Source organism: Perissodus microlepis, chromosome 3 (assembly GCF_051167445.1).
Source record: "Perissodus microlepis isolate ML-2025 ecotype Zambia chromosome 3, ASM5116744v1, whole genome shotgun sequence".
Lineage (NCBI taxonomy): Eukaryota > Metazoa > Chordata > Actinopteri > Cichliformes > Cichlidae > Perissodus > Perissodus microlepis.
The window spans coordinates 14,430,802-14,446,890 of NC_140463.1; the positions used below are offsets into that span (position 1 = coordinate 14,430,802).

At 40.2% G+C, this 16,089-nt stretch overlaps 1 protein-coding gene across 5 annotated transcripts in view; it reads right to left on the reverse strand.

Moving 5' to 3' along the window:
* The window catches only part of LOC146390075 (serine protease FAM111A-like), a 12,481-nt gene extending 1,424 nt beyond the window's left edge, over positions 1-11,057 (reverse strand). Inside the window, exons 1-5 of one of the 5 annotated variants that reach the window (XM_084923153.1) lie at positions 11,004-11,054; positions 10,456-10,520; positions 10,299-10,333; positions 1,645-1,695; positions 1-1,559 (exon numbers count right to left, since the gene is read on the reverse strand). The exon at positions 1-1,559 is cut by the window's left edge and continues 1,424 nt beyond it. In XM_084923153.1, the coding sequence (XP_084779279.1) occupies positions 132-1,559; positions 1,645-1,695; positions 10,299-10,304 (1,485 nt within the window). In that variant the 5' untranslated portion in view covers positions 10,305-10,333; positions 10,456-10,520; positions 11,004-11,054 and the 3' untranslated portion in view covers positions 1-131. Of the gene's footprint in view, positions 1,560-1,644; positions 5,123-7,250 lie in introns of all 5 variants that reach the window. The other 4 variants (XM_084923154.1, XM_084923151.1, XM_084923152.1 and 1 more) reach the window with 4 other exon arrangements.
* Between the last annotated feature and the right edge of the window lie 5,032 nt (positions 11,058-16,089).

Below are 16,089 nucleotides of genomic sequence, written 5' to 3' on the forward strand. Positions count from 1 at the left end.
AATTGTACAGGTTCAAGAGCATAAAATCTAATTTAAATTCCAGAAATTAAGAGCAAACCAAATATTTTTCCCTTATGCTGAAGGATTTTCTAATCTGAAGGACTGACCTCCATTTGCTTCTCAAGAGCCTCCTACTCTGTGTTGAGGATCTTGTTTCTCTTCACCACCCTCTCAACTTCTTTCAACAGCTCCTGATTTTTACTTTCCTTCAGATTATTCACAAGCTTTTCAAATATTATAATCAGAGGACAACCATACTCAATTACACTCTCTGCCTCTTCTGTAAATCCATTGGTTTTTCTTCCAATGTGAAAACCAAAAACTCCGCCAAGACCACCAAACACTGGAGAGCCAGAAGCACCGTGATACTTAAAAGTGTGGTCAGTCGCTACTTTTCCTGCTTTATTTCCAACCTCCAATTTGTTTTCAGTGCCTTGCTTTCTGAAATAATCCCAGTTTGAGTTTATTTTGAACAAGTTTAATTTTTCATCAACAGCCTGCCCTCTCTTATCTGTCTCAATGATACATGTGGGATCCATTTTTTTCACCCCCTCTGCTGGGTATCCAACGATGCAGGCTTTAAACCATGGCTTGCCAATGGTAAACTTTTTGAGCAGCCCTCTTGGTACCTTTGAGCATTTAGCATTTAACTTCAGAACTGCATAATCTAGATCAGCATCAAAGTCAGTGATATTCTCTACTCTGAATTCTTTTTCGTTATCTTTTTGCTCAGGGTTCTCATAGTGAAAAGTAGTAAGCACTTCTACATCCTGCAGCTCCTTTCCTTTAATGTAATCTTTAAACAAATGTGCGCTGGTCAGGATGAAAGTACCCCACAGTACAAAGCCTGTTCCCACGTAAATACCGTTAATACTAACTTTGCAAATTGACTCTCCCCGTTTTAACAACGTCCTGATACTGCGAACGTCACTGAAGTCTTTAAAGTTTTCCTTCATGAGACTGGTCTGAGACGAGTCTGCTGTTCTCTGTTTCTCTGGAAGAAAGATCTTGAATTTTTTATTATCCAGGTTTTCAAGCTTTTCTGTGCACTCAATTGAGTTTTCTTCATCCTCAAACAGCTTAAAGTTGCTGAGGTCATCAATGAAGCGACCGTCTGTTTTCAGAGCCTCCTCTACAGTTATCCCCTTTTCTCCATAAACATAGAGATAGTGTTTTAGAGCCTTGTTTTTTAAAAACATCTTTGTTTTGGTGTTTTCCCATCCCTCCGTACTGATGTAGAAGAAGGAACATTCCTTTTTTGTAGAGATTTTTATCCTCCTATCAGGCTGAATTTTTTTATCTGTGTGTGGTGGACATGATACGATAAGCACTTTATTATCCCCAATGAAAGAACAAGGGAAGTGTATTGCAATACTCCATTCATTATCTCCTTCACTCATTTCAATGATAACCTTCTCATCAGGACAGCCAATCTTCTCCTCATATTTATCTAATGTTTTTATGGCTTGCAGCACTTCTAGAGATTGATCACAGTCAACGATGTGTTCTTCAGGATCATCAAAAAATTTCACCTTAAATTTGTGGTTATGAGATTCCTGCTTAAAATCAAAGAGGAAAAACAGAAGTTAGATGGTTTGGTCATATTAAAAATGCAATGTCTTTACTATATGAAGGAATATGCACCTTAGAGTTCTTATTATACTCCATCTTCCCTGTCACTGCATGTGTGTCAGTCTGCAAAGTAAGAAAAAGATTTACATTTACTGTTTAAAGTTGTGACAAACAGGACAACTAAATGATGATTAACTTATTCAAACTGATTTGAACAAAAATGACACTGTCACCAGTGTGGAATGTTTATACCCCTCTGTCAGGTGATAGAAGAAGAAACACTCTCTGGATCATTGGAATCCCCCAGTGGCCTATACCTACTGCAGTATAACTAAAGGAGGATGCATGGTCACCTGACCCAGACCTAACTATATGCTCTAGCAAAAATGTTTTGGGTCTTTAAGGTGTCATCTGCATAGCAGTGAAAATGTATGCTATGCCTTCTAATCACACTGCTATAGGAAGCATGTATGTGTATGCACGTAATGTGATGTGAACTAAAGTAGCATGTTTTGGATAAATGAAAGCCATATAAGAATAGGGAATGAAGTGCATCCAGACTCCACACAGAAAGGTTTGGGGTCAAACAAGAGTCATGTTCAATATTATGTGAAATTATTGTGTTGGCGTTGAATGGTAAATTGTAAATGGACTGGTTCTTATACAGTGCTTTTCTGCCCTGAGCACTCAAAGGGTTTCATACAACTTGCCTCGTTCACCCATTCACACAAGCACTTTTTTCTATGCTCTTTCTAGGTAAGTTATTGTATCTAACATTCTAACATTTGCACACACAGTCACGTGTATTAGAGAGCAACTTGGGGTTAGTAGTACAGTGTTCCTCTCTACTAAGTATCTTGCCCAGTGATATTTGGCATGCAGACTAAAACAGATGAAGATCAAACCAAAAATCTCCCAATTAGTAGGTGACCTACTCTACAACCTGAGCTACAGCCATAAAAGGTTTTCTTAAACCATCACTGCAATTGACAAATCACATTTTTGGTGATGTTATTGCTTTGCATATCAGGAAATATACATACATGTTGGAAAATTTTCCTTTTGGGCACAAAACCGGGCAAAGCAGGGGGTTTTTCAAAAGCAGTTTTAGTACAAAAATATAGTTATTTCAGACCTCTGATTACAAAAACTATCATAGATGATACTTTATCAATGAAAAGGTGTAGAAATTTTTCACAGACATACTAAAAGGACTTAACACCATCAGTCTGTGGAACATGAAAGACCATCTAAATCAGGGGTTTCAGACTCAGGGCCCGGGGGCCACATTACCCCTACTTGCGGCCTGTATACTAACATGAAGAAATATAATGCAATTTGGCTCTTAAAGTTACTTTGTTTGTAGGGATGATTTGTTTGTTGTTGAATGCAATGTTAAAATAACTTCTTTATAAAGCGAAACAATAATTTAATATGAAGGCAATGTGAGCAGAGAGTACAAACATGTTGAGGGATTGGCTGTGTTAGTTCAGTGTGAGTTATTTGCAAAGATAACAATTTTCACCATTAAAAACTGATTCCATATACATATCTGCATTTTTATTTATTTTTTGTTAAATACAAACAACGTTATAGCAGAAGTGCTGCCACGTGTCTGGCCAGGGAGAGAGTACTAATTTGTTCATTTGGTAGTTCAATGAAAGGATTGTCTTGTTATACAATATTTGAAATAAGAAAAAAAAACACAGCAGTTTTGGAAATATTTGTGGATCTTTTCTTGTTTGTTTTTTTTTTTGTTGTTTGTTTGTTTTGTACTACTTGAACACTAAAGTGGCCCTCCAACGAGATGGCAGTGCCATCAGTGACCCGGAGCTTATTTAAGTTTGAGACCCCAGATCTAAACAGTTTTACAGGATTAATAAGTAGAGTATGTCATGTGTTTGTTGTTGCAGAAAAGTATAAGCATTTTCCTTTTTTGGAGGGGGGCTACCACTTTACTGGCAGCAGTGGTTGCCAGAATTTCACCGTGAAAAATAAATTGTAAATGTAGAACACAAAACGGTATCCTATTTTGATAACCTTAAATTTCACAGTAAATAATTATTTTTTACAGTAAATGACTGAATTTAAACATAAATTCATGTGAAAACAACAGACATTCCATTAACCTGATTACAGTCTTACTTTGTTAAATATAGTGAAACTGTATAAAATAATACGGTATCATACCTAAAAAGTTGGATATTACGGTAAATTACTGGCAGCTGTGGTTGCCAGAATTTCACCTTGGAAAATACAGTGATAATGTAGAATATATAACGGTATACTTTGTTGATAAATGTAAAATTCACAATAAAGAATCATAAACCTGCTAAATCATGGTAACTCATGTAAAAGCAACAAACACTCCATTAACCTGATTACAGTTTTGCATTGTTAAATACAGTGAAACTGTATAAAATAAATATTAAAAAGTTGAATATTATGGTAAAATACTGGCAGCTGTGGTTGCCAGTATTTCACCGTGGAAAATATAGTGATAATGCAGAATACATAACGGTATACTTTGTTGAGAAATGTAAAATTCACAGTGAACTTTGGTTTTTGTACAATTATTACATTGAAATAAAAAACTAATATAAAGTAAACCAGTTAAAATACATTTTAATAAGCTTGTTTACCGTCTCCTATTGACAAAGCACAGAAGAGCTGTATAATACAAAACATGCCTTTTTATTCAAAAGTTCATATTTACACGAAATTATTGGCAGCTGTTGCAGCCAGAATGTCGTCTAAAAAAATTAAGATCCAACAAATGAGGTAATAAACATAATAGGGCTAACTGGCATAAAACTTTTTGTCATAATTTGCTAGAAACATTAATAAAAACCAATAGAGACAATGATTAAATTAAACAGTTAATATCAATCCATCAATTAGATTCCGCTTATCCTTTTACAGGGTCGTGTGGGGCGCTGGAGCCTATCCCAGCTTTCATAGGGCGAGAGTCGGGGTACACCCTGGACAGGTCGCCAGTCTGTCACAGGGCCAATACACAGGGACAGACAACCATTCGCACTCACATTTACACCTATGGGCAATTTGAATTAATCAATTAACCTATCCCCACAAACTGCATGTCTGTGGACGGTGGGAGGAAGCCAGAGTACCCAGAGGGAACCCACGCAAACACGGGGAGAACATGCAAACTTCACACAGAAAGACCCCGGCCTGATGGTGGAATTGAACTCAGGACCTTCTTGCTGTGCAGCAACAGTGCTAACCACCGTGCCACTGTGCTGCCCTAAACAGTTAATATTTAATAATCAAATTAATGACTAAAAAGGCACTGATCTAATTAATATCAAACTTAATACAACCAAAAACAAATAAGTACATAATAAACAGTCAAACAAAATTTTAAACACTTGATACTTGAAGTGGTTGGCAAAGTTTCTTTTTATCCAGACTTGATAGTAGAGGGCTTTCAAAACAGTCTCTGATGGTGTCTGAGGAACTGGAACAGGTTTTGGATTCAATGTGCTGGAGGACTTGCATGTTGTGTAGATTAGCGTTCTTTCCTTGCAGTCTGAAAGCAAATACAAAGCACAATAAAGCAAACTGCCCATTTCAAAAGCAAATATACAATCTTACATCTAATAGAGCTGACACAATTAATCGTATAATGATTTACAATTGTGATGCATTGCAATGCGGACATAAAGCATTATTAATCAATTATTAAATACTGTCCCGATCAAAATTTTAAGACCACTTGAAAAATGGCAAAAAAAAAAAAAAATCTTTTGCATGGTTGGATCTTAACAAGGTTCCAATAACATGCAACAAGCAGAAATGGGAGTGAGACAAAACTTTTAACTTACATTTCACAAACTTAAACTGAGACAGGCTGTTTTACGGATGATCAAATGTTTAGGATCACATGCCTTTAAAAGGCCAAATCTGTGCAAAACTGTGGATTCATTGTCATTTTCTGTCAGGTAGTCAGACTGTCAGGATGTTCTGATGGCAAAAGCAAAAAAAACTTTCCTTTTTGAACATGGTCAGCTTGTTGAACTGCATAAGTTTGCCATCGCTGCTGAGGTGGGATGCAGTTAAGATGGTCATTTCTTAAATGATCCTGGGGATTATGGAACAAAAACGTGAAGTGGAAGACCTAAAAAGTCCTAAACCCAAATTAAGGCCATCACTGGTGCCGACTGCACCCCCATAACCATCAAATGGCATCTGAGACTGAAGAACTTCAAAGACCAATTCTCTGATGAGAAAAAAATATAACCTTTTTTTTTCTCCTGTAAAAAAATGCAGCCTTGATGGTCCTGATGGTTTCCAACCTTACTGGCATGACAAGCAGATCCCACCTGAGATGTTTTCTATGCCCTACAGACGAGGGGGTGACACAGTGGTTGGGGAGATGCTTTTCCTTCAGTCTAACAATGGAGCTTCAGGAGGTGCAGGGGTGACAAACGGCTGCTGGCTATGTCCAGATGTTGCAGAGAGCATCCCTCATGACTGAGGGCCCTCATCTGTGTGGTAACGACTGGGTTTTTCAACAGGACAACGCTACAGTACACAATGCCTGTAGGACAAAGGATTTCTTCCAGGAGAACAACATCACTCTTTTGGACCATCCTGAGCTGAGAATGGACAACAGTTCCAGACAGTAAACGCGTGGCCCTCTTCACTTGGAGAAATGTTCCCACTCACCTCATGGAAACGCTTGCATGAAGTGATCAACAATAACAGCAGACCCATTAAATTACTAAGCTCAAGTTTTGAACTTTCTGTTTTGGGGGTTTACCCATATTTTTTGGATGTGTGGTCCTAAACGTTTGATCAACTGTAAAACCTCCTGTTTCAGTTTAAGCTTTCTTTTTAATAAATTACATGCTCAAAAAATGTTTTGCCTTACTCCTATTTCTTCTTGTTGCATGTTGAAGCTCTACTTGGAACCTTGTTAAGATCCAACCATGCAAAATGTGATTTTTTTGATCAGGACTGTACAACCTAAAAATAACAGCAATTTGTTTTCTTCAGGCACATCCATCACAGTGGACCAACAAGTGCAGTTTGTGTTCAGACAAGTTTTGAGCAATAAAAAAAAGTAGCTTATATGTAACCTCCTTTATTTGTTGATGAAAAGAAATAAACTGAAATGAAGTTATCATGATGCATTGGGAAAAAATATATATATTTTTCGGCGTAAAATGTCTGTAGTTTTCTAATAAAATCTCTGTTACTGAGCCTCACAGGTCATTTTCTTCTGCTGCTGCGCATCACATGCCAGAAGTGGCTTCACACATGCCCGATTCATTTGCAGTCTGGATGCAGTGGGGTAAAAATCATCTGTTCCATCTTCCATTCCACCACATCATCAATTATGAGAGGCAACAGCCTTACAAACTTCCAGTGTTGTATTAACTGTCCTGAGAGTTTGTTGAAGACTGACCTCACACTGCTTTGAAGAGGTATCAGAGTCAGAGTATTTAAACTGTTTAATGCTCTGATTCAGAATGGAGTAGGTGAACCATTCTTTTTTTTTGACAAAAAATTTAAGAAACAGTGCAACATCATATGACAAAATGCCATTAAAATCTCGTGTCCTAATCAAAATGGCAAACCTGGCTGACAGATGTGAAAATATTTTAAACAGTTGAAAACTGACTCAAACTTTACTCCTTCTATATCTGGTGTACCTTCAGTCTTGAGGTGTTCAACAGGAGAGTTGTACATCTCTATGGTGCATTCTGCTCCACACTGATTTGGATCACCACCCTGAGAAACAGATTGTGTCATTAAACAATATCTACAGAAATGTTGTGTACAACTAAAGCAGAGGCCACCAGTGCAATGTGAGCCCAAATTATCTCCAGCATGCAAAACATGGTTCCTTTAACTACAGTTTTATCTATTTATTTCCATAACCTAAACGATTAACAACTTCAAAGGCATCTTGGTATAGTAGTAGTTTTAAACATAATGGATTTTGGTTAAAAAATATTTTTAAAAAAAAGTACTACTTTTGAATATCCTACCATCACTAATGTCACACAGTACATCTGATGAAGATTCAGCTGACTGCTCACCTGTTACACATATCTGGATCCCTCAACCGCCTCACAAAGCTTGGAAATACCCTCATCAGATAATGTTGTTTCAGTTTTAAGAAGTATAGTGAGCTTATTCAGAGTATATGACTGACCCAACTCATTTTTTTTTTTTTTTTTAAATTTCCTCTACAATGGTCAGGATGGCAGAAGCAGATCGCAATGAAATACATAACCCCTCAGTGACTTCACTGACTTGGCACAGAAATCAAAAAGGAACATTGTCTTTAGCTGCGCCTGGTAAATTAAACTGGCGTTTGTTTCACAGTAAAGCTAGCTAAAATCTTCAACCTGCTGCATTAGCATGAACTTTCCAGAAAACTGAACAGGACTGAAGGCGAAGCCTGTGACAGAGGAACGCTTTCAATCAACAAGAAAACTGACCAAGCGAACTATGGTTACAGCTGATATACGTTTCAAGTCTAATGATATACTTACATTGAAAGAGAAGGTTGTTGGTTCAGTGCAGGGTGCTGCTGGCACTCCCTTGCTGAGCGGAGTCAGGCTGTGTCCCAATTAAGAGACCGCACGCTTGAAGTACGCATTTTGAGTGTGATTACATCACCGCCACGCGACGACGGCTGTCCCAATTCGAAGTGTACTTCAAATGCGTACTCCAAATGCAGTAGCGGTTTTTGATACGGGCGACAGGGGCGGTTGCCCGGGGCGGCATCACGGGCATCGCCAAAAAAAAAAAGAAAATAAATAAAAAATTGCTCGTTCTCATGCTGCCCCGACATCAGCCAGCGCATATTGGGAATGGCATAGGCACACTTGCTGCTGAAGTCAAAGTAAACTTTATTGTCATCTCCACTACCTACAATAGCTCCAGTTACAGCAGTGCAAGTAAACAAACAATAAATGTAAGAAGAGTAAGAAAATAAATATACACTTTAGGACCAGGGGTAAAAGGATCAATAACAATTTAAAATTTATAATTTACAGTTTGATGATTTAAAGTCTCACACACAACCCGTCGAAAGGGGAGGGGGCCGGCTGCTTCCAAATAGAGCACATTTCATTCATAATGCTGTAAATCCAAGCCCATTATGTTTTCATGATTTGAATCCTGGGTTGTGTGAAATCCCAGAAATACACCTTAGACAAAGTGAATCTGTGAACTATGGTGTAGGTCTATTAGGTTATGTTGTGGCGATCCTCGAGTTGGGGGATTTGTGTTCATACTGGAGTCCAAAATTAAAACCAATGGAAGATGGACAAGAAAAGTTCAAAGCCATCAGAAAAAATAGAAAAGAAGAGGAGGAGAAACGAGCAAAAGATACAGGTAAGCAGATGTGTCATTGGATAATAGCAGGTCATCCTGAAACAATCAGAATCAGAATACTTTATTAATCCCTAAGGAAATTATGTGGGTTACACTTGCTCCAAAAAGAAATGGTAAAAATAGTAACAGTAACAGACTAAACTCCAAACAATACATTATTTTACAGATTTTACTATTAATTAGTCATTGTCAATTGTTGATTTGTCCTGTTCTCATTGTATGACTAATTATGATGGCTGTTTGGTAGCCGTTTGCATACAATGCATACTCTCTCTCTCTTCATATGTGTGTGTGTGTCTCTGGCGAAATTCAGTATGGTTCCGACAACAGTTTTATGTCAATGTATAATCCTTGATATGTTTTATGTGTGTGTGTGTGTGTGTGTGTGTGTGGGGTGGCGCCAGAGGGAGTGTTCGCCCGGGGCACCAAACAGGATAGGACCGCCACTGTCCAAATGCGCTGTCGATTTCCCCAAATATCAAGCGTGGTCCGGTGCACGCTTCGTGGTCCCATATATCCCAAAATTCATAGCGCGGCTGTGGGTGTGGATAATTTTGCCACAAAATATGGCAGAAGGGAGCGGCCAAAGAGTGAACTGTCAAAAGTAAGTACTGAATATGATGTCACTTATTTATGTGCGAATGTTTAATAATGAAGGACATTAAAACATTACTGTTGGCCACATGTTGGAGACGTTATGTGACATTAGCGATGTTTGTACTAACTTGGTTTTAAAGCCTTTAAAATCTATGCCGTTTAATAGTTGACCTTAATCTTACAGAGAATGTGATGATTTTATGGATAATTAAAGTCAGTCATATATCCACAAACACAACAAGCTGAAAGTCAGTGATGCTGCTCGGTTTGCAGTCCTGAATATCACGGCACAAGCAGGATTCACTGCACTGTTAATGTTAGCTATGTTATATTGCTGCCTCTGTTCGGTGGTGTCGAGCCAAACGGACTTTAACGTGTGTTTGAACGAGCTGACGGTTCACTCGTTAAGCTGAAAGAAAGATGCTTTAATCACAGGAGTCACACATGTGTCCACTGGACCATCTGGGAACTCTTCTTGTTTAGCACTCGTAATAACACAAACACTAAATCCTGCTTCTCTTGCGCTGTTTTGTAGCAGTGTATACACCTGAGACTGTCACCTGTCTGTCTGTCCTGCACTCTCTCTCTTTTTCTTTCTCTCTGATTGTGTAATAAAAGTATGAACATGTATTTATAAGTTACACTTGTGTTTGAAAAGTGCTACATAGATAAAAATGTAATTACTTACTTCAAAACATTATAGCACAAACAATAAGAAGCTGCTAACACATAATTTAGCATATAAACCCACTTACCGCCATCTTGATGCTTCCCTCTTTTCAGATTTATTCTGAAAGGAAATGATCATGTTAGAGGGACAGCTGTGGGTAGTCTCAAGTACTAATACGTGACATTTTAAACTACAAAACATACATGAGGAGTTATGAGTCATGCTAAAAAACAAAAACTTACACTGAAACAGCTCCTTTCTGACCAAATTTTCAGCCCTTTTATTAACAGATACACTGTTTACGAGACTGTGGAACACATCCCAGTCATCGTATTAGTCATTTTGATTTTAGTTGCTCCTCATTGCTAAACACACCACTGCAGTACAGTATGGAAGAAAATCTAACTTGATGAATGCAGGTCAAGAGCTGTTAGAAGCATGGTACACAAAGTATTATTAACTTCTTAACAGCAAATTATTTTGAGTATTATAACAATGCTAGCTCACTTTGCCTTCCTGACATAGACAGATGTGGAATAATAGAGAATAAAGTTCAACTCGGCACAGAGTAATACAAAAAACAAACAAACAAATCACTGTTGTTTTAAATGAAAAGAAAAATGCAGACAACATTTTTAAAGAGACAGTATCTCAAAAAATATATAACTGGAGTGTTTATTTTTGCTGGAGCACACATTTTTGTTCTGTTTTTTGGATAACATTTTTGAAGTCCTGTAGATTCTCCACCCTTTAATTAGTCCTCAATAATGAAAAAACATGAGCATCTTACCTCAGCTTCGCACGAGAAGATCAGACAGAAAAAGGCAGCCTTAGTTGACGCTTCCTGACTGACTTTCAAGTTGTGTTGGTGGACTATTTAACTGTTTTCTGCCCCACCTTTCTAAATATTTCTACTGACTTTTCCTGTGGTGCAGCAGTGGGGGATAGCGTGACAATGACGTTAACTTCAACTAGTTTTTCAAGTCTTTCATCACACCAACAATAGTTAAAGTGAACAAATGTCAAAACTTGAAAAATGAAAGTGCATTATTCAAATTCCAAGATTCTTTATTTGTCACATGCATATTTATAGGAGTACAACACGCAGTGAAATGTGTCCTGAAACGCTCCTCGAGTGTGCAAAAAGAGAACAATATATACAGTAAGCGAATATGTACAAGGAGTCCTGCTCTTGCTAAGATAAGATAAGATAACTCTTTATTGTCATTGCACAGTCATGCATAGTACAATAGTAGAATGAAATTGGAAAACTGTCCTACGTCGGCACTACATGTAACACGACACGATACGACACATCCCAACGCAACACAAACAACACAACACAGTATAATAACTTAGTAATAAAAAAGAAGAATAAGTGTATTTGTATTGGACACTGTTATTATTGCACATTAATTATTATTGCACCTTGTTATAAATATAAATATTATTATTATTACTGTTTTTACCGTTGTTAACCCCCCCAAAAAAAGTCCCGGTAGGTAGCCAGTCAGGTCAGCTATTTGCATTGATCAGGGCTATTGCCCTGTTGTAAAAGCTGTCCTTGAGTCTATTTGTTCGGGACCTCAGCTGCCGAATCACATCCTGCCAGATGGCAGCAGCTTAAACACCCGGTGTCCTGGGTGTGTACCGTCCCGTAGGATGCTGCGCGCCCTCTTGAGACAGCGAGTGCTGTACAGGTCCTTCAGGGAGGGAAGAGGATGTCCAATGATTTTTTGGGCCATATTGATGACCCTCTGGAGTGCCTTTCTCTGTGCTGTGGTGCAGCTGGAGAACCACACACCGATGCAATATGTCAGCACACTTTCAATGGAGCAGTGGTAGAAGACAGTCAGCAGCTCCTTCTTCAGGTCCATTTTTCTGAGGATTCTCAGAAAGTGGAGACGCTGTTGGGCCTTCTTTAAAACCGCAGAGGTGTTAGAGCTCCATTGGAGGTCTGTGTCTATGTGCACACACAGAAACTTGAAACTGGAGACCCTTTCCACACACTCCCCGTTGATGCTGACAGGCTGCAGCGCAAACTTCTTCCTTCTGAAATCAACTACCAGTTCTTTTGTCTTGTTGGTATTGAGGTCCAGGTTGTTATCTACACACCAATCTGACAGCCTCTGAACTTCAGCTCTGTACGCCGTCTCATCTCCCCCAGAGATGAGCCCCACCACGGTGGTATCATCTGCAAACTTGATGACTGCGTTGTCTGGGTGGGAACTAACACAGTCATGTGTGTACAGAGTGTACAGTAGGGGAAGTGTTGACTGCTCTTGATGAAGGCGGTCGCACTTTTCTCCTCTCCTCCTCTCCCTTAGCTTCCCTGCTTAGCGTCTTATGTCCTTGTCTAGTCTCATGGTAACAGGGTTCTGGCTGATTGGAGCTGGCTTGGCCCTGACTTATCGAAGAATTAAGAAAGCGGAATCGGCTGTTCAAACCCCCACAAAGCTGCCCGCTGGGATTGAAACGATGGGAAGAGGCATGAGTTTCTCAAAATGGGCTCATTGAGTGCAGCACGGATAAGATCTTGGAGAAGCTCACGGTTGCCGTGAATACTCAGAATAAGATCTCTGAGTGCAGATTGGATCACATCTTGGGGAGGCTCACTGTGGTCGTGAGTTTTCAGAATCGGCTCTTTGAGCACAAGAATGACAACATCACAGAGCAAGTTTGATAACATCATGGCGAAGCTTGCGGCTCTCCAACGGGAGATTGAGAGACCAGTGATGGACTGTTAGAACTGCTTTGAAATTCATATGAGCTGTTCGCACTAAAGTAAAAAATAACATCACTTATGCAGATACCCTTTCGGCGCCAGCTGCGGTCTCAAGGCTGGAGCCGAACAAAAACACCCTGATAACGACTGTGTTTAGTCTTTTCCTTCCCATTTCATGCAAGCCACTTGGGTTGGCTGGAAGACTGTTTACTTAGCCTTGCAGGGCGAAGGACACTGTCTCAGATGAACTCTGGACACACACACATACATATACACTGATATGCACACACTCATCCCCCCTCCCTTTCCAAACGCCTTCGATGCTTGTTCCCTCCTGGGAACACGGCGGGTCTGAGCCCGCGCTGGAATGGTAGCGCTGGGCAGGATGGCTGCTGTGTTTGCTTCGGATTACTCCCCACCCGACCCTGTGGCTTGTCACGTGTTCCATAATGTTGTGCTGTGGACATTTATGTGCTTTTTTGTGCAGAGGAGTTTTTTTGTTTCCTGTTCTCATGCTGTCCTCCCAGGAGCCCAGCATGAGTAGAAGTCTCTTTTTTCCCTCTTCTACTTTCCCATTGTAGTGTATATTTCAGTGTTTTTTTTTCTGTAATGCTACCGATCTCCGACCTGTATCCCCATGTGATGTGTGTCTGTGTTGTGTGTGTAAGGTCGGGGGGGGTCCTATTTCACTGCAGGGCATTGAAATAGTGCAACCTGCACGTGGCGAATAAAGCCTTGATTGATTAATTGATTGATTGATTGATTGATTGATTGGAGGACATTATGTGCAGTAAGTTAGTGAATATACAATATTTTATATACAATATGAATATACAATTTATTATATACATTAAGTACATTCAGATGAAATAAAATAAATAAAATTTAAGTTGAAAAACTGAAAATGTACATTGTGCGAGTGGGATGTTAGAGTGTCTTGTGCCGTAGTGAGGCCAGAAGAATCAGGCATGATATGAGGATGTGGTAATAATAAGTCCCTTGTCACTTATGGATGCTGGGAGGGGGGGCATGTTCTGGTTTAGGACACACATGGCCTGAGGATAGAAGCTCCTCCTCAGCTTCTCTGTTTTTGCCCGGATGGTGAGGAACCTTCTGCGTGATTGCAGGATTGGACGGGTCTTTCGATATCTGAGCTGCTCTAGAGCAACATCTCCTGGTGTAGATGTCCTGAAAGCAGAGGAGAGCAGTCCTGCAGCAGCATTCTGCTGTACGGATCACTCTCTGAAGAGCTTTTTTGTCCTTAAAACAGCTTTTCCCATACCAGGATGAGTGTGAATCAGAATCAGAATACTTTATTAATCCTGAAGGAAATTAGGGTTACAGCAGGCAGCATGCTAATGGCGCATGCGCACTTACAAAGGAACCTTCTGACCAACTTTACACAAACATCACATTGGGGAGACATGTCAGAAAAGTAGGCTGATAGGAAAAAAACAACGAAAATACATAACATGAGGTAAGAGGAGGAGAAAAAAAACTCCACTCAGACTGAGCTCCTAGTGGGAGAACAGTTTGATAACAGAAGAAACACCTCAGCACAAAAAGCACATGACTATCAATACACCATAGAAACACAAGACAAGCAACAGGGGCAGGTAAAGGTTAAGAGAGAGCCGGTGTAGACAGCGCATGCGGTTCTGCAGCATGTCTGCGCTGGTCCAGTCGACTGCCATCTTCCCCGGTAGGGCACAAGCATCGAAGGCGTTTGGAAAGGGAGGGGGGATCAGTGCATATCAGTGTATGTGTGTGTGTGTGTATGTGTCCAGAGTTCAGCTGAGACAGTGTCCTTTGCCCCGCCAGGCTAAGTAAACAGTCTTCCAGCCAACCCAGGTGGCCTTGCATGGAATGGGGGGGAACAGTCTAAACACAGTCGTTATCAGGGTGTTTTGTTCAGCTCCAGCCTTGAGGCCGCAGCTGGCGCCGAAAGGGTCTCCGCATGAAGTGATGATGGTTTTTACTTGAGATGCTCTCCACAGCGCCTGCATAGAAAGTCCTGATGATCACTGGAGAGACCCCGAACTTCCACAGTTGTCGGAGATGGTACAGGCGCTGCCTAGCCTTTTTGGACTGGACCTGAATGTGGGCAGACCACGTCAGATCTGAGGAGTTGGGGACACCGAGATTGTCATGTTCCTGGGTCTGTTGACCCAGCGTTTTAAGTTTTAGTTTATTTGGATGTTGTTTATGTTTAAGTTCATTAGATTAGCGAAGTTCATTTGGTTATTAGACTCCTTGTGTTTTCTTCCCCTGTATTTAAGTTTCCCTCACCCTTTGTGTTTCATGCTGCGTGTCTTATGTTATCAAGTTTGTATTATCATGTCTGTCTCATGTTTCCTGTTTTATTTTGAAGGAGTCGTATGTTCTTTGTTCATTGTATTTAGTTTCACTTCCCTTGTCCTGTCATTAGGCTCATGTCAGTCAGCTGTTCCTCCATGTGTTCCCACTTCCCCTAATCACCTCCTGTGTATTTAAGTCCTCTGTTTTCAGTGTGTCATTGTCAGGTCGTCTGTTGTCCACGCCATGTTTCCTATGCCATGCCATGCCATGCCATGCCATGCTTCCAAGTTTCTTGTCTAGGTTTTTCTTATTGTTTGTTTAGATTTCCCAGTTTAGGTTTGTGTTAATTTTTGCTTCAGTTTGCCTTGCCCTTTGTTTGTACCTTTTTTACCAGCCATATTAAATGGCTCGCTTTTTGTTAACATTTCAAGTTCTGTTCCCTGTTCCTTGGAGTCTGCGTTTTGGGTCCTTTTGTCAACCCCTACAGTCTGCCCTCGCCAGACTGTGACAGAGATACTTGAAGGACTGCACCCTCTCCACTGCAGCTCTATCGATGACAATGGCCTTGTAATCTCTGTGCTTACTCTTTCTGAAGTCCACCACCAGCTCCTTAGTCTTGCAGACATTCAGCTGGAGGTGGTTATCCCAGCACCACGATGCCAGATTCTTCACTTCATCCACGGGGTGGCTGTAGCTCCGGTTGTAGAGCGGGTCACCTACTCACCGGAAGGTTGGTCCCAGTCTGCTCCAAGATACTAACCCCATGTTACCCTGTGATGCATCTATCGGAGCGTGAGTGTGCGTACTAGATAGAGGCACTAAAAACCTTAGATAAAGTGCTTGTGTGAATGGG